This window comes from Ricinus communis, chromosome 10 (genome assembly GCF_019578655.1).
Source record: "Ricinus communis isolate WT05 ecotype wild-type chromosome 10, ASM1957865v1, whole genome shotgun sequence".
NCBI classification, from domain to species: domain Eukaryota; kingdom Viridiplantae; phylum Streptophyta; class Magnoliopsida; order Malpighiales; family Euphorbiaceae; genus Ricinus; species Ricinus communis.
The window spans coordinates 11,596,430-11,618,098 of NC_063265.1; the positions used below are offsets into that span (position 1 = coordinate 11,596,430).

General features: G+C 31.4%; 2 protein-coding genes across 2 annotated transcripts; one reads left to right on the top strand and one right to left on the bottom strand.

Annotated features, from left to right (window-relative positions):
* The first annotated feature begins 1,552 nt into the window (after positions 1-1,552).
* Positions 1,553-20,943, top strand: LOC125368580 (WD repeat-containing protein 48-like). The gene is given in 22 exon segments (XM_048380018.1): positions 1,553-1,720; positions 2,494-2,603; positions 13,385-13,543; positions 13,907-13,972; positions 14,075-14,164; positions 14,366-14,396; positions 14,399-14,670; positions 14,831-14,876; positions 14,879-14,927; positions 15,770-15,805; positions 15,904-16,024; positions 16,145-16,323; positions 16,325-16,379; positions 17,277-17,372; positions 17,452-17,517; positions 17,718-17,756; positions 17,833-17,967; positions 18,111-18,472; positions 18,728-18,821; positions 19,026-19,217; positions 19,781-19,902; positions 20,188-20,943. Coding segments are annotated over 20 exon segments (2,286 nt in total). The 5' UTR covers positions 1,553-1,720; positions 2,494-2,504; the 3' UTR covers positions 19,880-19,902; positions 20,188-20,943.
* On the bottom strand, positions 3,039-4,444 carry LOC125371324 (kinesin-like protein KIN-14U). Its single transcript, XM_048380020.1, has 3 exons — positions 4,159-4,444; positions 3,849-3,932; positions 3,039-3,775 (listed from the first exon to the last, which is right to left on the bottom strand). The coding sequence occupies exons 1-3, from the start codon at positions 4,382-4,384 to the stop codon at positions 3,549-3,551; spliced, it is 537 nt and encodes a 178-aa protein (XP_048235977.1). The 5' UTR covers positions 4,385-4,444; the 3' UTR covers positions 3,039-3,548.
* Positions 20,944-21,669: the final 726 nt, after the last annotated feature.

Below are 21,669 nucleotides of genomic sequence, written 5' to 3' on the forward strand. Positions count from 1 at the left end.
TTTTTTTAAGGAGTTTTATGATCCTCGATTATGGAAGTTTTGAATTATTCTTCTTTAAAGATTTTATAGTAATCAATTAGAATGAGTGTTGAGTTCTCTTTTATGGGAGTGATGAAAAGAAAAACAATTAAATCCAATATTTAAACAATCGAACTCGTAAAAAATATCTATAGAGTTATATAGCTTAGTGCCGAATTGAGCATATTACTTACATTATGATTGATGATTGTTATGAGTTGATTTTTTATTTGTATATTAAAATATATTTATTAATTTTTATTAATAAACCATTGATATTTCTTTTAAAATAAAGTGAATAATCGAATTTATCTCCATAAAAAGATTATATTTGCTGGTTTAAGAAAAGAAAGGCACCATAAATGCAAAACTACTCTCTTGTTTGCTAAATTTGAGCTTCCTTTACGGGTGATGATGTTTGACAACGATACCTTTGCATTGTCATCGTCTGTGTTGTACCCACGTCTGTGCCAATTTATATATATACATCCCTTTTTCTATTTAATTATAAACTAATATAAAGAGATTCTAACCTGAAATATTACTGAAGTTAAAATATATACACTTTTCTAAAAGTAAATTATTAGGAGATAATTTTTAAATTCCTATAATTATTTTTTTCAATTTTTTAAATAACTAAACTCTTCATATTAAACATGATATATAATTTATTAAAAATAATCATTGATAGGTTTAAAATATTTATATCAGTTATTCATCATTTTATTCTCTAAATATATATTTAGAAAAAATACGAATCATATATATTATTTCTTATGCGAATTTCTCCATATGAGTAGCACTATTTTTAAGTAAAATTCATCAACATAAATTTTTTAAATATATATATTAATTTGAAATCGTAAAATTAGTCACTAAACTGTTAAATAATAAATAAATGTTTAAATTTTAATATGATAAATGATTATTTCAATATGATAATGATTATAAAAGTTGTTGATACATCAAATAATCAATCAAAAATTCAATGCAAGAATAAAATACAAGAATTTAATTATTCTTTTTTAATTTGAGCACTTCATACATGAAATTAAATTTAGCTAATCCTATTAATGATTTATTTAGTCTCTTGAAGAAAAACATCAAATCTCGTTCCTCTATTTTATAATTGGCACTTAAAACTGAAAAAAAAAAAGAAAAATAATTAAATCTATGGCAAGTTTGCAATATTATAAACTAATTCAAAATATAATTACTTCAAATTCATTAAAAATTCGTTTAATCATGGGTGAGACCTTTTTTTCAAAATTTATACTTCGGGGATTACAAATTTAGACACATAACGACGTCGTCCCTGAAGCCACGGCAAATATGACAGATAAGAATTTCACATGCTCGGGCTTGCCTTTGACTTTCACTTTCCCGTTCGTTCGTTAAAAAAATAAAATAAAAATAATAATAATGAAAAGTCTGTTTGTTTATGGTAATTAGTTCCCAAATCTCTCCTCTTTCTTTCTCTTCTCCCTCTCTTCTTCTTCTTCTTCCTGTCTCTTCGCTTATGTAAATGAAATAAAACTCCCAACACAAAACAAAAAACAAAGCAAAGAAAATATAGCCACAATCTCTCTAAATTTAGGGTTTCAATAACAATAATAATAATAATAATAATTGACTCTCTCAATATCATAATAAATCAAACACTATTACCAGATTTTCATCTCCCGAATTCCATCACTTCCCTGTAAGTTAGTCTTATAATTCTCCTTTTTTTATTATTATTCATTTTTACGATGATTTTGTTTTTGAGCCTCCATTTCATTATATTTTTTTGGTTATTTTTGCATTATTACTCTCTCTCTACTTTGTTTTGGCTCATGTTTTGTGCATAGTAATACTCAGTATCCATTTACTCGATTCTTCTTTGTTTTTAGGGTTTGGATCGCATTTATTACCGGCGATTTTTGTCTTTCTAAATTTTGATTTTGAATTTGTTTCTCAATATCTAAATTAAGCATTTAAGGACTTGTTGGTGATTGCTGCCATGTGCAAAATTCTTTGGCAAGTCGTCGATTAATAGATTGTTTTCATTTTATGGTGATTAATATTCTAGTCCATGGCTTTCCATACATTAATTTAGCGTTGACATTTTGGTGCATTAATGACCTAAATATATATTAATATGAGTAAATTAAGTGGGATAAATAATATAACTGATACTATGCTCGTGTCTGCCTGCAAGATAGTGTTGGCATTTTTCCTACTAGCAGATCGTGTCCAGTTCATGCCTTTCTATTCATGTTGAAATGTTTAAATTTGAGATTAATGTTATAAATTGGGGATTAGCGGATATATTATAGAAGTAGTTAGTGATTTCTAAGAAATAGGTGATCATTTGTTGGGGAACCCAGCTATAAATGGTCTCTGACTAGTTCAAACTGTTACCAACAGCTTATTAAAGATCTGCTATTTTTAATTTTGTTTTTTCTCACTGATTGCCATTTTATGTTACATTAGGGTTTATTGCGATGCACCGAGTGGGTAGTGCAGGGAACACGTCAAGTTCTGTTCGCCCACGCAAAGAGAAGAGGCTTACATATGTGCTGAATGATGCTGACGATAAGAAGGTAGTATTAGTATTTCTAATTATTATTTATTATTAATTTGGGATGTGGGGTGTTGGGAAGATTATTGGGTAGTCAGCATTTTTCTGTGTCTTGTTTTCACTTTGTGTACTTAATTGCATGTTTAATTTCTTTAACTTATTGCTTCTTTTGCTAATGGATTATTCTTTGACATTGCTAAGATCTATGACACAACGAGCATTAACTAAACTCTATTTGTTCGGTTTTATAAATATAAACTTCTCTTATTATGTCATTTAAATTAGTTCATCAGATTGAATTAATACGCCTGCATGCTCAGGAATTATAAACTTGTATTGTGCTATCATCTTTGTTTAAATCTTTAACTTTTGCAGTCAATTTGGGGCCCCTTCTACAAGGAAATGACAGGCAATATTACCAGTTGTTTTGTTTCTTTTTTTTTTTTTTTACAGATCAGAATAAAGAATTGGCCTTGATTGCATGTGCTTGGCTTTGTTGAGTTGCTTTTGATATGGATTGCATAAGCGAATTCTTTTCTTGCTCAGGAACTATATTTACATCAGTGTAAATGGTGGGTGGTGGCTGTAAATTCAACAATTCAGATTCCATTACCATCCTATCAACGCAATCCAGGTTTGATCTCATAGGGAATGATTTCAAGGACTCATTTACATTGTCTAGAGAAAATGAGATCTGCACTTCATTTTCAGTGGAAATGAACATATCTAAAACTAATGGAAACTGAAAAAAGCACAACCCTTTTCCATAAACAGAAATATTTTGCACAAAAAGTTCACAATCCTTGGAACTTTGCTTAGAAAACACCCAACAGAAAACAAAATCGAATAAAGCTGTATATGCTATATTCTGTCAAATGAAGAAAGAATGAGAAACAACTGAGACCATACGGAATGTTTTGTTACTTAATAGATAATAAAACCAAAAAGACTTGCTATTTCAAGAAATTTAAAAACTGACAGAACACCAGGACGTAAATGAACCCCAAAGAAAATGTGAAATTAGATACCAACCTTGAGTAGCTGCTTGATTGAAAACTTTATCAAATCTGAATGCTTTCATACTTCCTAAATATTTGATTACAACCTTTTCTGACTCAATTAACACGGGTTCATGAATTCTTCTCCACTCTGTCAGTAGAAATGGTCTAATTCGGCAAAATACTCTAATACAGCCTGAAAAGTAAAACTTTGAATGAGAAAATGAAAAATAAAAATCCCATGTTTTAGCCAAACAATAAATAACAACCTTTAATATCTAATATCTTATTCAATGCTTCTTTACGCTTCTTGGTCAATGACCTCTCCTTCTGTTTCAACTGAGCAATTTCTCCTACAAGATCAATTAAACAAAAGAAACTTGTATCATCAAAGGCCCTTCAATACTTGTACTAAGAAGATCATTATATTTTCCAGTAACTGGTTTCTGAAACTATAATTTGCATTTACCAATTCTGACTTGTAATTTTACCTTCCAAGTGAGAGAAACGTGCTAAAATCAAAAAAAATGATCTCAATTGGCTCAGATTAATAGCATAACCAATACTTGAAAAACTTACCTTCTAGATTTGATATGGATTGCATAAGCGAATTCTTTTCTTGCTCAGGAACTATATTTACATCAGTGTAAATGGTGGGTGGTGGCTGTAAATTCAACAATTCAGATTCCATTACCATCCTATCAACGCAATCCAGGTTTGATCTCATAGGGAATGATTTCAAGGACTCATTTACATTGTCTAGAGAAAATGAGATCTGCACTTCATTTTCAGTGGAAATGAACATATCTAAAACTAATGGAAACTGAAAAAAGCACAACCCTTTTCCATAAACAGAAATATTTTGCACAAAAGTTCACAATCCTTGGAACTTTGCTTAGAAAACACCAACAGAAAACAAAATCGAATAAAGCTGTATATGCTATATTCTGTCAAATGAAGAAAGAATGAGAAACAACTGAGACCATACGGAATGTTTTGTTACTTAATAGATAATAAAACCAAAAAGACTTGCTATTTCAAGAAATTTAAAACTGACAGAACACCAGGACGTAGATGAATTATAACCCAAAAGAAAAAAAATATCAAGAGTGAAGTGTAAATGAAGATGAATCACATGCAATCAGGAGTACCCAAAAGAAAAACTTTTCCGAGAACTGAACTGCTAGACATCAAAAAAAAAAAAAAATACAAGAAGAATAGCAGAACCCAAGATCAGGTCACTCAGTCGAGTAAAAAAGACACCAACTTTAACTTGCTCAACTAATTCAAACAAAGAAACCCAAGAAATAAGAAAACCCTAGGAGTTGAAACAAGAAAACAAGACAGGAAGTCAAAAGTTGAGCTCAAGTTTTCAATGATTGAACACTCTTTTAAATCTGATTAGGAGGTGAAATGAAAGTCCTTTACATCAGTACAGAGTGTTTTATTAAGTTGACAATGGCCAATAAGAAATGAAAAATAATGCACGTAACAGTGAAAGATGCTTATTCTGTATTAGTAAAGGTTGGTCCAGATCTACAAAAATGAACGTCTTAAAAAATAAAAAATAAAAAGTAAATTTCTTCTTTATCTTTTTTCAAAGAGGAGCGTATGGAGCGGAGGAGAAGAGGCAAAGGCAAGAATCAAAGTGGAGCTCTGACGCTTTTCTTAAGCTGACATGGAGGGGTCTCTGTTGGTTATGTTTTCAAGTCCAAAATCATGTGGTTGTACAATTTTTTAAATATTATGGATTCAGGGATCGTAATTGATGTGATTGTAATTGTATAGTACCTACCACTTTCAGAAAAAAAAAAAAAATCAATTGTAACTGCACAGTAACCAAACCCACCGTGAATTCTGGAAAAGCCATTGTTTATTTTGTTCTAATTTCTATGGTCATTCTATGTTTTATTTTGTTCTAAATTGGTTGTCTAATTTTAATAATTGATAGTCTGTAATTTATAAAAATATTATTTTTAATAGTTTGTCTAAAATATTTGATTAATTAATTCTATATTAGTTTTATAGAATCTAAAATATTTAATAAGTTATCCTTTTTTTTATTTTCATACATATTCAGATATTTGACTAAATCAACTAAACTTAAAAAATTATATTTTAGAATTAGATGAATCTATTAAAGTATCATTTTTGTCACTAAGACTGAATTATTTATTTTAATCTCTCATTTTGAGAAAATAAATAATAAATAATTTTAATGCAATTTAATGAAAAGATATATTTTTCTCTTGAGAGAAACTTAGTAACAAATACTAATGTTGGATAAGCCGTACAAATAATTCAATTTAATAATAACAAGAAGAAGACTAAAATTAATAAAATAATAATAATAATAATAATGTAGCATATCGCCTATATCGATAATCGATGGTATTATAAAAATAATATATATGTATATATATATATATATATATCAAAAGGAAATACTAGAAAATGAAAAGCTTGTCACATCTTAACATGAAATTTGGTGATGTGGCGGGATTAGATTGGCCTGATACTTTGGGATGCAGCAGTTTTATGAACATTGTCTCAGTTCTCTAGGCATTTCCCATTTTCTAGCGGTTCTTTTATAGCGAATATGATGTCTTGCCGTTAACGGTAAAGCTGTAATAATGGACAGCGCAGGCTGCCTTTTTGGCCCTTGGATTTTCAAATATTTAAAAGTTGATCTTTATGCCACGGGTTCCCTATAGTCCGCCTGGCCAATGATGTTAAATTTTTACTATTTTTATAAAAAAAGATATGATATTACATTAAATAAAATTGACAATTACATTTTAACAAAAATAAAAATAATATTAAATATTAAAAAATATACATAAAATAATTATTTTTAACAATCATCAATCATATTGATTGAATAATAAATTATGATCCTGCGAAAAAATACTTCATTTAATAACATTATATCACATATGACTTTATAAATATTTTTTAACGAGTCTAATTATTTAAATATTAAATTTAATTTTTTTTAAATATAAAAAGAGAACTCAATACCTCCGTAATAGAGGACCATAATACTTTTATAAAATAAGAATTCAGAACTCAAGAATGGAGGACTACAAGACTTTCTAAGAAAATATTAATAATTATTTATAAAATTAAGAAAGAAATACAAAAATTATCATGTGATTTTATCTTTTACATAATATGTCATGTAATTTTTTGTGATACTTTAGTACCTTGAGAATTAAAATATTAATAATTTATATTTAAATTTACTAACACCGTTAATTAAATAGTCGTAATACATCCATTTATTATTAATTGGCTGAGATTACACCACCATTCCACTAATTACTACATTAGTTTTCATCAAAACTAGCTATATCAATTTTTATAGAGTTTGAAGATAAAAATTAAAAAGAAAAAATAGTTTATAATTTAATTTTTTAATTATAGTCAAATTCAATAATCGATAAGATTATAAAATTTTATATTTTATCATTTATCGACAAGACCGATTTTATAATGATCGGATTTCAATTGAAATTTAATTTTTAAAATTATTAAAACTATTAATAAATTTAGATACAAATTGCTAACGATATAATTCTCCGGTACTAAAGTGCGATAAAAATTTATAGGACTCTTTTGTGTCAAAGATTAAATCACACGTAAAATTTTGTACTTTATCTTAAAACTAATTAATAAAAACGAGGGTAATTTTTTTTAATAGTAGAACTATGATTGGTTATTATTCTTTTTATTTTTAACAATTACAATTTTTAGAGAGGACGGACTAGTCTTCGGTAGCGCCCCTGGCTAGCAGGCCATACGGATGGATGATTTTTTTTTCTTAAATATAAAATTTGATATTTTAATTTTTTAATCTATAAAAGAATTAACAAATACATATAAATTATAGAATCTGATAGTTATTTCATTATACTCTCTATAAAAGAATAATTCAAGTGTCCAAAATTTTCTCAAATCCAAAAATAAAATATTTTTACTATTTTAGTTATATGTCTAAGTACATATTATAATTTATTTTTAAAAACATAATCATTTATATTTGATTCAATTTATAATAATTGTACGCATTTAAAAATTATTAATAATACACAGTCAAACTCAAGAATACTGTTAAAAGGCTGTGGTAATCTATGCACATCAATAGTCAATTATCATACCAACTCATTTGAAATTTGTAACATTGATTTTAGTCCGTAGATCACCTAAAGAAACTTTATAACCAAACGCGTATTTCTTTTATTCTGCTCCGTCCGCACTTAACAAATTTTAATTATTATTTGGACAGATTTTAAAAGTAAAAAGAATTAAGTAAAAATTTGATTGTGTCTGTTTGAGCTTGTCTCCGGCAATTATAAAAATCTCCGTTCAGACACCAAATTTAGACACCGTATAAATTACCCATATAATTTAGATATGGATAATTAATCATCATAAAATAATTAAATTTTTCTATTAATACCGGTTGAATGGTTAATAAAATGGTTTGAATTCTTATAAATATTATTTTTTAACTGAGTCGGATTGTAAATAGCTAATTTTTAAAAAATGGTTTATATATGTTAGAACAGTTGTGATAAGCAAGTCATGAAGTTAGAATCAAATCTAGATGCCTAAAACAAGACATGATTCTTAAAATTGGGTGCGGTCGACATATTGATTTGGTCATATACCCTAAACAAACCAGGCAATAATTACTTAAATGCACGATCACTCACTAGCTTAGCCTTAGCCATTAATGTCTTTTTGTGAGGTGGACGTGGTCTGATTTTGGTGGAATGGAGGAGGAGGATAATGGCCAACAACACTTGAATAACTTAGTCATCTGTTTTATCATGTCTGATAAATTAACTGACCACTCCTTGAATAAAATTGTTCCACTGTGTCTTAACAGTATTAGTTAACATCTCCATTCCCACCTCACGTTTTGCCCCCTCCGATTCTAGCATTTAGTCTTCTTTTTATTAGTGGCCGTTTGATCATCTGATCATATGTATCACTAAACTATCAGTCTGAGGAGATAAACATTTGTAAGATTGATAGATAATCATCCAATGCATATATATGTGATGCATTATCATCTAATAAGAGCATTCTTTTATGATGAAAGTTACAAAAGAAATATTTTGTTGCTAGTCATAAAAAAAAAAATATATAATTATTTAATGATTTTACTATATTAGAGATTTCGCGATATGTTGGAACTTCCGCATACACATCAACAACTCGTTGATAATTTTATTTGTGATAATAAAAATGTTAAATTTGAATATTCATCGATACTGACAAGAGTTCAACGATGAGTATAACGTGTATTATTTAGTACATAAAATATCAATATCTAATGAATATATTTTGAAGATGATTCTTGTCAAAAAAGGTAAATAAAAATACTTTGTTTTTCCTATGAATATCTAAAGAATAAAAATGGAAGCTCTTTTTATCAGTAGTTTCATTTCTTTTAGAATAAACTATATGGATCTTTTCTCAATATTCAATCTCAGATGAAGATGGATGCTGTGAATCTGAAAAAAGCCCACATGGATGGGTTCATTAGAAGCTCAGAAATGGAGGTGGGCTCTGCTCATTCTGCATCCACTTAGGGGTGGTCTGCAAGGATCAGCCACTTTTTTGACTGCATCCACATGCCATTTGACCCTACTTCCACCACATCACCCTCTTTTGCCCTCACTGTTAAAATAATAATAATAATTAATAATAAAAGGGATTTTTAATCAAAAACTGGAGAATGGCGTATATTCAAAGGTGAGTCATGTGGTATATAGTTAGTTATACATTATTGCTTGTAATCGCTACTTATCCTGATAATGATATTCAAATTATAATTACCGAAGATAGGGGAAAAGGAAAGAATCTCATAGTTTTGTTTTAAAATTGATGTATATTTTTATAATCTACACTAAATTTGATAAAAAATCTATATATATTTATTAATTTTAAATAATAAAATATACTTCAATTGATTAATACTAAAATGTTAAACTTCTTTTATTATTTGTTGTGGTATATATTATATATTTAAGTACAAAATTTATGTATTTTTAATAATGTATCTAATAATTTATTTTCAAATAGTTAAATAAAAATATTTTATTACTTATTCTATATCCATGTATAAAATATAAAGAGACATTAAAATTATCCATTAACCGTTGGTTTAGGATTACAACACTTATGAGGAAGTATCGAATTAAAACAATATAAATAATAAAATGACACTATTAAACAATTGGTCGAGTTAATAACTGAATTATTTTAAAATATATTCATTCAAAGAATCCTAGTTGATTCTTCTTTTTTTTTTCTTGTTTTTCATCAAAGTCTCATTTTTTTATTTATCGTTCATTTTAGATCGGCAGTGATCCGTTTTTTTATACTTTTTCATTAATTAGTTTTTTTAAGGAGTTTTATGATCCTCGATTATGGAAGTTTTGAATTATTCTTCTTTAAAGATTTTATAGTAATCAATTAGAATGAGTGTTGAGTTCTCTTTTTATGGGAGTGATGAAAAGAAAAAACAATTAAATCCAATATTTAAACAATCGAACTCGTAAAAAAATATCTATAGAGTCGGTATATAGCTTAGTGCCACTGAATTGAGCATATTACTTCGTCATTATGATTGATGATTGTTATGAGTTGATTTTTTTATTTGTATATTAAAATATATTTATTAATTTTTATTAATAAACCATTGATATTTCTTTTAAAATAAAGTGAATAATCGAATTTATCTCCATAAAAAGATTATATTTGCTGGTTTAAGAAAAGAAAGGCACCATAAATGCAAAACTACTCTCTTGTTTGCTAAATTTGAGCTTCCTTTACGGGTGATGATGTTTGACAACGATACCTTTGCATTGTCATCGTCTGTGTTGTACCCACGTCTGTGCCAATTTATATATATACATCCCTTTTTCTATTTAATTATAAACTAATATAAAGAGATTCTAACCTGAAATATTACTGAAGTTAAAATATATACACTTTTCTAAAAGTAAATTATTAGGAGATAATTTTTAAATTCCTATAATTATTTTTTCAATTTTTAAATAACTAAACTCTTCATATTAAACATGATATATAATTTATTAAAATAATCATTGATAGGTTTAAAATATTTATATCGTTATTCATCATTTTATTCTCTAAATATATATTTAGAAAAATACGAATCATATATATTATTTCTTATGCGAATTTCTCCATATGAGTAGCACTATTTTTAAGTAAAATTCATCAACATAAATTTTTAAATATATATATTAATTTGAAATCGTAAAATTAGTCACTAAACTGTTAAATAATAAATAAATGTTTAAATTTTAATATGATAAATGATTATTTCAATATGATAATGATTATAAAAGTTGTTGATACATCAAATAATCAATCAAAAATTCAATGCAAGAATAAAATACAAGAATTTAATTATTCTTTTTAATTTGAGCACTTCATACATGAAATTAAATTTAGCTAATCCTATTAATGATTTATTTAGTCTCTTGGAAGAAAAAACATCAAATCTCGTTCCTCTATTTTATAATTGGCACTTAAAACTGAAAAAAAAAAAGAAAAATAATTAAATCTATGGCAAGTTTGCAATATTATAAACTAATTCAAAATATAATTACTTCAAATTCATTAAAAATTCGTTTAATCATGGGTGAGACCTTTTTTTCAAAATTTATACTTCGGGGATTACAAATTTAGACACATAACGACGTCGTCCCTGAAGCCACGGCAAATATGACAGATAAGAATTTCACATGCTCGGGCTTGCCTTTGACTTTCACTTTCCCGTTCGTTCGTTAAAAAAATAAAATAAAAATAATAATAATGAAAAGTCTGTTTGTTTATGGTAATTAGTTCCCAAATCTCTCCTCTTTCTTTCTCTTCTCCCTCTCTTCTTCTTCTTCTTCCTGTCTCTTCGCTATGTAAAATAAATAAAACTCCCAACACAAAACAAAAAACAAAGCAAAGAAAATATAGCCACAATCTCTCTAAATTTAGGGTTTCAATAACAATAATAATAATAATAATAATTGACTCTCTCAATATCATAATAAATCAAACACTATTACCAGATTTTCATCTCCCGAATTCCATCACTTCCCTGTAAGTTAGTCTTATAATTCTCCTTTTTTTATTATTATTCATTTTTACGATGATTTTGTTTTTGAGCCTCCATTTCATTATATTTTTTTGGTTATTTTTGCATTATTACTCTCTCTCTACTTTGTTTTGGCTCATGTTTTGTGCATAGTAATACTCAGTATCCATTTACTCGATTCTTCTTTGTTTTTAGGGTTTGGATCGCATTTATTACCGGCGATTTTTGTCTTTCTAAATTTTGATTTTGAATTTGTTTCTCAATATCTAAATTAAGCATTTAAGGACTTGTTGGTGATTGCTGCCATGTGCAAAATTCTTTGGCAAGTCGTCGATTAATAGATTGTTTTCATTTTATGGTGATTAATATTCTAGTCCATGGCTTTCCATACATTAATTTAGCGTTGACATTTTGGTGCATTAATGACCTAAATATATATTAATATGAGTAAATTAAGTGGGATAAATAATATAACTGATACTATGCTCGTGTCTGCCTGCAAGATAGTGTTGGCATTTTTCCTACTAGCAGATCGTGTCCAGTTCATGCCTTTCTATTCATGTTGAAATGTTTAAATTTGAGATTAATGTTATAAATTGGGGATTAGCGGATATATTATAGAAGTAGTTAGTGATTTCTAAGAAATAGGTGATCATTTGTTGGGGAACCCAGCTATAAATGGTCTCTGACTAGTTCAAACTGTTACCAACAGCTTATTAAAGATCTGCTATTTTTAATTTTGTTTTTTCTCACTGATTGCCATTTTATGTTACATTAGGGTTTATTGCGATGCACCGAGTGGGTAGTGCAGGAACACGTCAAGTTCTGTTCGCCACGCAAAGAGAAGAGGCTTACATATGTGCTGAATGATGCTGACGATAAGAAGGTAGTATTAGTATTTCTAATTATTATTTATTATTAATTTGGGATGTGGGGTGTTGGGAAGATTATTGGGTAGTCAGCATTTTTCTGTGTCTTGTTTTCACTTTGTGTACTTAATTGCATGTTTAATTTCTTTAACTTATTGCTTCTTTTGCTAATGGATTATTCTTTGACATTGCTAAGATCTATGACACAACGAGCATTAACTAAACTCTATTTGTTCGGTTTTATAAATATAAACTTCTCTTATTATGTCATTTAAATTAGTTCATCAGATTGAATTAATACGCCTGCATGCTCAGGAATTATAAACTTGTATTGTGCTATCATCTTTGTTTAAATCTTTAACTTTTGCAGTCAATTTGGGGCCCCTTCTACAAGGAAATGACAGGCAATATTACCAGTTGTTTTGTTTCTTTTTTTTTTTTTTTTACAGATCAGAATAAAGAATTGGCCTTGATTGCATGTGCTTGGCTTTGTTGAGTTGCTTCACCTTGTCTGAATTTGTAGTTCTGCCTGTTTTAAGCTATAGTTAGATGATAAATAGTATGTTCTTGATTCAGTTGAAAGCTTCTTGTTTAAAGTTGGAAACTTTTGGAATTTTAGATCAAGTATTGCTGCAAGATAGCCTTCATTTATTTGCTGGGGCAGGCTTCTTTCTCCAGTGCTGTGCTTTTTCTCAAAAATTAATCTGCTTCCTATATATATCATAAGCCCTTTGTGAGGATGTCATTACTGTTAACATGGTTAAAGATCCTAAGGTTCTTGTTTTGGATGTCTGTTTTGCAGCATTGTTCTGGCGTAAATTGCCTGGCTGTATTAAAGTCGTCTGTTTCTGATGGGTCTGATTACCTATTCACTGGGAGTCGTGATGGCACGCTGAAGAGATGGGCACTGGCTGAAGATTCTGCTACTTGCTCCGCAACTTTTGAGTCACATGTAGATTGGGTACCTTCTTTTGCCTTGTGGCAATATCTTCATTACCATGTATGGTACCTATCAGAGGTCTGACTGATGGTTAATGGCTGCTGTTGATATAAAGCCAGCTGATTTGATGCCTTATTAACTCCATAGGACATTGAAGGGCAAATTTGAGTTGGTTTTTCATCATATTGCATAAACTTATAATCAGATGCATTGCTGGTGATTGGAAAAGATAAAAGAAAAGGAGTTATCGTGAATCCCTCCTCTGTCCATCAAATATTATGCTTTAGAAATTCCCTTGTCTTTATGTATTGTTTTATCACATGCATTAGGTGCATTTATGCTAATGCTCGGATACATTTAAAAGGAAATTTTCTGGTTATACAGGTAAATGATGCGGTTCTTGTTGGTGATAGTACACTTATTTCCTGCTCTTCAGACACCACCCTTAAGGTCTGCCAATCTCCATAAAATTATAGCTGTCTATTCTTTGCGTCATTTTTTGTTCTCTTGTTAATTGATTTGTTTGTTTGTATTTTTGTTGTGAAATGCTAGACATGGAATTGCTTGTCTGATGGAACTTGTACCAAGACTCTCCGTCAGCACTCTGACTATGTTACTTGTCTTGCTGCAGCAGAAAAAAATGTAATTTCTAAGGCGGTGGCTTTTTCTTTTTAATATTTTTATTATTGACTGCATGGATCAAAAGCTCCTGTTGCATCTTTCTACCACTTAATTCATACTTCATTTGACAAGAATCTTCCGTGTAATCATGATTCCTGTGATCTTATTCTTATATATTTTCAGTGTCATTTTCTGATCCTCTTCTAGTATCATGCATTTTAGAGCAATATCGTTGCCTCTGGTGGCCTTGGTGGGAGGTTTTTATATGGGATCTTGAAGCTGCACTTGCACCAGTCTCAAAGTCAAATGATCCTATGGAAGATGATTGTTCAAATGGTGTCAATGGATCTAGTAACTCGTTGCCCATGACAAGTTTACGCACCATTAGCTCAAGCAACAGCATATCTATGCATAATTCTCAGTCCCATGGATTTGTCCCAATTGCTGCCAAAGGCCATAAGGAATCAGTTTATGCACTCGCAATGAATGATAGTGGATCTATTCTTGTGTCTGGTGGAACTGAGAAGGTATATTATGTCATTGGCAATAATCTGTGGGCCATGTTTGTGCTCCATATCGTGAGATGGTTTAAAGTCATGTATGAAGCTTCTTTCCATATATTATATGATTTGAAAAGGGTGCTGACTTACTAAGTTAGAGCAATTTATTCTTTCTTTATTGGTATAGGTCGTGCGGGTTTGGGATCCAAGGACTGGTTCGAAGGCAATGAAGCTAAGGGGCACACTGATAATATCAGAGCTCTGCTTCTGGACTCCACTGGCAGGTTTGTTGAATGTGTCTGCAGCTATGTCAAATTTACTGATGTTAGTTCTTTGAATTTCTTTTGGGTTAGAACTGGATTCATTATATGCTGATGAGGATACAGTGTAATTGGACACAATCACTGCTTTCACTCACCCTCTCTCTCTCTCTCTATATATATATATATATATATATATATATACACGTGTGTGTGTTATATTTCCATTTTTTATTTTGTTTTCTCAATGCTTTGGGTAAGTGGGTGGGTTTGGGAGTTGTCGGGGGATGGGGATGTTGGTTTATGGGTTTGGATTCAGCTGACTTGCTTTCTACCGATAGCAGACAGCTTTTTATATTGAAAAGACTTATTAAAGCATAATTTCTATCTGGTCAAGAAAAATTTTAATTAAGCATTGCCAACTTGGCTTTTTATGTGCTACATGGGGCATTCATATTTACCAAAAATGCTTGAGAAGGTTTTTTAAATGTCACTAGGAACATACTCTCATGTGAAGGATGAGGTATCTAATCAGTGGTGGTTGTAAATGTAATTGAAAATGATGGGAAGGGAAAGGGGTGATGGTCTCGAGGGCTTGACGTGAGATGGAAAGGAGACCAAGGAAAGGAATATTAAATGTGCATGTTTTATGTTTCTTGATCTACCTATGATTATGAAGGCCTTTAACAAAAAGAATATGCAAATGCTGTTGTGTTTAACATCCTGCAATAGTTAAATGGTATAGCTGGGTCTTATCTTGATCAATTTCTTATCAGCTTAATTTAATTATGTAGCTTATCTATGCTGTCTTCATTTTACCATATATTCATTTTAGTAACTGAATTTCCAAATTTTTGTTCTTGCAGGTTTTGCTTATCAGGGTCTTCTGACTCCATGATCAGGTAGATATTTTAGGATTTTCTGTGTGCTGTATTTGCCCTACTCTCTACCTTTAAAACGTGTTAAGAACTTGCCCTTAATTTTCATGTATTTTTCATAGACTATGGGACCTTGGTCAGCAGCGTTGCATGCATTCATATGCTGTGCATACAGATTCTGTTTGGGCACTTGCCAGCACCCCAGCATTTAGTCATGTCTATAGTGGTGGGAGGGATAATTCTGTAAGTAAAATTTCTTTCAATCAAACTAACAAAATCATCCCTAGCTTTTTTTGGACACTTCTCTTACTTTTGAGCTTCACTGCTCAAATTTTTGATGCCGAATTCTGTTTATGCCCTCAGTTATACTTGACAGACCTGGCAACAAGAGAGAGTCTTTTGCTTTGTACGAAGGAACATCCCATTTTGCAACTAGCATTGCATGATGATGGCATATGGGTTGCAACTACAGATTCTTCAGTTGATAGATGGCCCGCTGAAGGACACAATCCTCAAAAGGTCTTTCAAAGAGGTGGTTCATTTTAGCAGGAAACCTGTCTTTTCAAGGGCTAGGGTCTCCTTAGAAGGGTCTACCCCTGTAAGTAATGCTTATTGCACGCATTTCACTTCACTTGATGTTCCTGAAATACAAGTTGGAGATGCAGTGAATTATTATTATTTCTTTTGTTGCAATCTTTATTCTAGGTTTTGGACTCTAGGATAACTATTTATGTTAGTGTATTTGGTGCCTTATTTTGCTCGATCTCTATCTTTTCCTGCTCCCACCCAGTTAAGCATGTGGTGGAAAAACTTTTTTGCTTACAATGCTTGTATCAATCTTCTTTATTAATTGTCATTATTTTTAGGGGCGAGCATAATCCCAAAAAAGGGGAACTGAGCTGATAATTTGGTTCTGTTTGATCAGATTTGATTTGATTTTATACTGAAATTATTTTGGTTTCTTCAGTTTTAAGTTTAAAAAAATCTGGATCTTTTATTTATTGTAAAGATATGAAATATATTGTTTTAAAATCTTTTTTTTTTTAAGTGAATCATATGTAATTCGGTTGATTTGGTTTGGCCTCTCATTAGGTTTGTTTTATATTTATATAAAATTTGGTTAATTCGCTTTGGTTTGAAATTCGGTTCTGTTCGGTTCACATTTGCAGAAATTTCGGTTTGTATGATAGGTCTGGTTTGGTTCAGTTTTGAACCCAACCTACTTTATGCTCACCCTTATTATATGCTTATATCAATCTTTTTGTATCATTCATATCATGTTTTGTTGTTGCTGTTATTGTTGTTGTTATTACTATTATTATTATTGTTATTACTATTCTTATTTTTATTTTGCAGATTAACACTCTTTGCATATCCTTTTTATCTAGTGATGATATGTTTGACTTGTTCAGCATCTGTTTAGATAGGCACTATATCTTTCTGTAATCATGACATAGCCTTCTTTTCTTATTCATACACCCTTGACATTTTGCAGATTCCTGTTTACAAAGAACCAACCTTAGGCATTCCTGGGACTCCAGCGATAGTGCAGCATGAAATTCTAAACAATAGAAGGCATGTCTTGACTAAGGTAAGTACACTGTTATTCCAATGTGTTGAGGTGTGAAAATGGAGTCCTATGCAACTTATGTTTTGCACCTGTTTGGTAGGATACTGTTGGTTCCGTGAAGCTATGGGAGATCACAAGGGGTGTTGTAGTTGAAGACTATGGAAAGGTTGCATCTTGTTTTCCTTTTCTGTATCAATGTGAATGGCATTATTGTATTCTTCGCATGGTAGTATTCTGTGTCTTCTGGACATGGTGAGGTAGTTCCACAGTGAGGTTCATTCACCATGTCGAGTGTGTTTGTGTGTAAAAGGTTTTGATTTGTTTTGTATAACACATTAATGATTCATATTTCTATTTTCTTCCCAGGTGTCGTTTGAAGAGAAAAAGGAACAATTATATGAAATGGTATGCAAGATGAATAGTTTTCTCGGAGTTCTTGTAACTCTTGTGGATCTTACTGTTGATTTTCTTCATGCTCTAGGTAAGTATTCCTGCATGGTTCACCGTGGATACAAGGCTTGGAAGCTTGTCTGTTCATTTGGAGACACCACAATGCTTTCATGCTGAGATGTATTCTGCTGACCTTAACATAGCTGGAAAACCTGAAGATGACAAGGTAAGTTGATTTATTAATTTACAACTTACTGATCTTGGAAAAGTTTATGATTTCTAAGTGCTGTACTAAATTTGAAACTAGATTGTTTACCATTTGGTTTATTGTAATCAGACTCATCTATTGTATCCACCCATGATCCACAGGTTAATCTAGCTCGTGAAACCCTTAAAGGTCTGTTGGCTCATTGGTTGGCTAAAAGAAGGCAAAGACTTGGATCCCAGGTTTCAGCTAATGGGGATGTCTTACCTGGGAAGGATATTACTCCTAGAAGTCTTGCACATTCCAGAGTAGAGGTGGATGGTAGTACTGAAAATGACTCCATGGTGTATCCTCCATTTGAATTTTCAACAGTATCGCCTCCTTCGATTATTACGGAAGGGTCTCAAGGAGGCCCATGGAGAAAGAAAGTTACTGATTTAGATGGAACTGAAGATGAAAAGGACTTCCCTTGGTGGTGTTTAGATTGCGTGTTGAATAATCGCATCCCTCAAAGAGAAAATAGCAAGTAGAGTCTTGACCTGATTGTTCTTTCTTTGTGTGCTTCACTGAATGAACATTTCATTTGTGAGTCACAGGGAATCATGCTTTTATGTGAAACTGTATGCCTGTTTCAGGCCATTCGCTTTCTGGTTCTTTGGACTTATTCGACATAATTTACATCTATGTGAATATTTTTATGCTTTCTTTTTTACTTGTTTGAACAATTATTGTGTTGTGTTTATTATGAGCCAATCTAAGTAGGTTTCTCCCTGAGGTGCAGGTGCAGCTTTTATCTACATCCATGCGAAGGATCAACTGTTCAGATCCTCACACAAGGCAAACTAAGTGCACCCCGCATACTGAGAATACATAAAGTAAGTGGGGTTCTATTATCAACTCTGGTTCAGTTATTGAATAAAAAATAGTCAATATGTTATAAGAACTTGACTTAAAGGAATAAGTTACAATTTTCATGTGGTGTCTATTTATACTTTATGAGACATTTCCTTGAGACATTTTAATCAAAGTTGTTGTAGATTAAATTTTATAAATTGTGCTCCACTTCTATGTTTATGCAGGTTGTCAATTATGTCATTGAAAAGCTGGTCCTTGACAAGCCGTTGGATGGCGTTAATCCTGATGGGACATTTGTTCCTGGACTTGGTGGAGGGCAGTCGCAGCATTCAGCAGTTGGAGATGGATCCTATAGACCTGGACTGAAGCCTTGGCAAAAGCTTAGGCCTTCCATAGAGATTTTGTGCAACAATCAGGTATTTGGGCATACATATTTATATGAAACGCCCATACTCAGTAAGAGTCCATCATTATGAGAATGCATGATGACTTGCAATTTAGAAAATTAGGTTGTAGAGGTGCAATTGCAAATGTATAAGTTATATGCATAGATTGTGCTGGGAGGTACCCTGCAAGACACATTTCTCAAACTTGCAAGTAGCAAGGGCCTCGATGAGTTTGCCAGCAATTGATATTCTCAAACATATAGTCATTTCTGGAACAGGCACCAGATAGGAGCACAGTTTTATACATAGTGTGGTCTCATGTTTTAATACTACAACATATCTGCTGTTCTTTTCTCTCCTATATTATACTGTGCTCATTTTTCTTTTCCGTTTTCTCGAATAAAGTGCTGGTGCAGATGAATTGCAATGTACAAGAACCTGTAGAACATAACTGGACTTACTGTCAACTTTGATTATTTCTCTCATGCCGATATACTTATAGTTGTTTCAACTAATTAGTTGAGTTGAACCACAAATCTGAGGATGTTCCTGCTGATGCCTGTTCTTCCTGCTAAATGAGATTGAATTTTCAGGTGTTATCCCCAGACATGAGCTTAGCCACAGTCAAAGCTTACATATGGAAGAAACAAGAGGATCTTGTTCTCAACTATAGAGTGGTTCAGGGAAGGTGACTCCATACAACTTTTGGAAGGAGGTCAGTATTAAATTGATGTTATCTTCTCATGATTTTGCATACTGGAATGTCAATCTTTGCTTTTCCTTTTGATGCATTATCTTTAATTGGCAAGATAGTTGTGTTAGTAAAATTATACTGAGAATTGAAGGTTAACGACCTTGGTATTTCTTGGAAAAATAAATGATTGCAATGAGAAGCTTTAATGTTTAGAGTTGAACATGGTAAGTTATGCCCATTTGGTTGTTGTGGAACAAATGGTTGCTCCATTTTCAGACTGTTATCTAATGGGTCACAGCCTCACAGGTTGGACTTGGCTTATGATGATGGAATTTTGTGCTTGTGTAAAATATTGGGGAATACATTGATTCTTCTTGGTGCTTGGCATGGTCAGACATACAGTGATCCTTGTAAATTTGGAAAAGCAATTCGGTGCTGGCTAGTATATGAATTAGCTGAGAAGATCCTGGTAGCATTTTCGGCTGTTGGACAGAAGCTATATAACTTTGGAGTTTCATCTAAGCCATCATGCAAGCTTTCTTTTTTTTTTTTTTTTTTTTTTGGAGATGACACAGTTGTAGGTTTAGTCTGCATGTGGCAATGGAAAGATATGTTACTGGTGAAAATTAACATTGAATATCCTAGGAGCTTGCTGAGGGAGCCAAGTTAGCATTATGATGTCGAAAGCTTTGTAGATTTGTATTGTTGGGTACAATACATAGCATAGTAACTGTTGTTAAGATGGTGGTTTTTTTCCTTTCCAACTTGTTCTTTTTTCCCCATTTGTGGAAATAATACAATTCCCATTCATTTTGATCTTGTAATGTGCCGATAATTTTGCCCGTGAAACTGAGGTGTCACAAAGTGAAACTCTGTAACTGCACAAGCATTCAACGAGACCAATTAAAGAGATCATATGGCTTGGTTTACGATTCTGGCATATTCCCTTTGTATTGCAGCCAAATGAGCATTTCGACGCTACACACTGCTTTTCATGGCCATTATATAGTTGAATGCTGTTTTCTCTTTTCCAATGAAATGATTATTCAATTTTTTTTTTTTTTTTTCAAAGTTCAAGTTCAGCAACTACCTAACAACTATTGGTTCATATTTATGCTAACACTAGCCAAATTTGTTTATTTGCCTAAAGCTCTAGTCGATTGGCAAGGGCATGCAATCATGATTTATTTCTGATTTGTAATGATATATTCCACTGCCTCCAGGAATAACTGGATAGATGTTGTGATGCATTGTGCTGTTTCTGGATGGTGGACACTTGAGATGTATTATTCCTGTTAGGCCTCTTTTTTGAGAGAATGTTGTTGTGGGAATGAATTTCTTTCCCTATAGTTGTATGTCCTTGCTGTTGTCCTTTACACATAATCAGACTTGCTTGTATCGAAGTATTGTTAGCTGTTGTGCATGAAGGATGGGTTATTTATCTTTCGCATATTTGCAAAAAGGCCTCAATTCCAACTATTCTCTTGACGTAAAGAAGAACATATGTAGAACGGAAGTATATAACTTCTCAGTGTGGGTGATGGCATCTGTACTATTATGGGATGGAATTGGCTATAACTACTAGAACTAAGCAATTATCGGCACTTCAAAATGAAAGTGATTGATGAAGATATTCGGTAAGAAATTTTTGTCATATTTGGGCTCGCAGAAGCCGAAATAATGGCACTGGTACTATTTGCTATATATATCACTTGGACCACTGGTATCTAGCTAGTCTGGTACCCATCACCAAGCAATGGTTCAAATGTAACACAGGGAGTTGAGGGC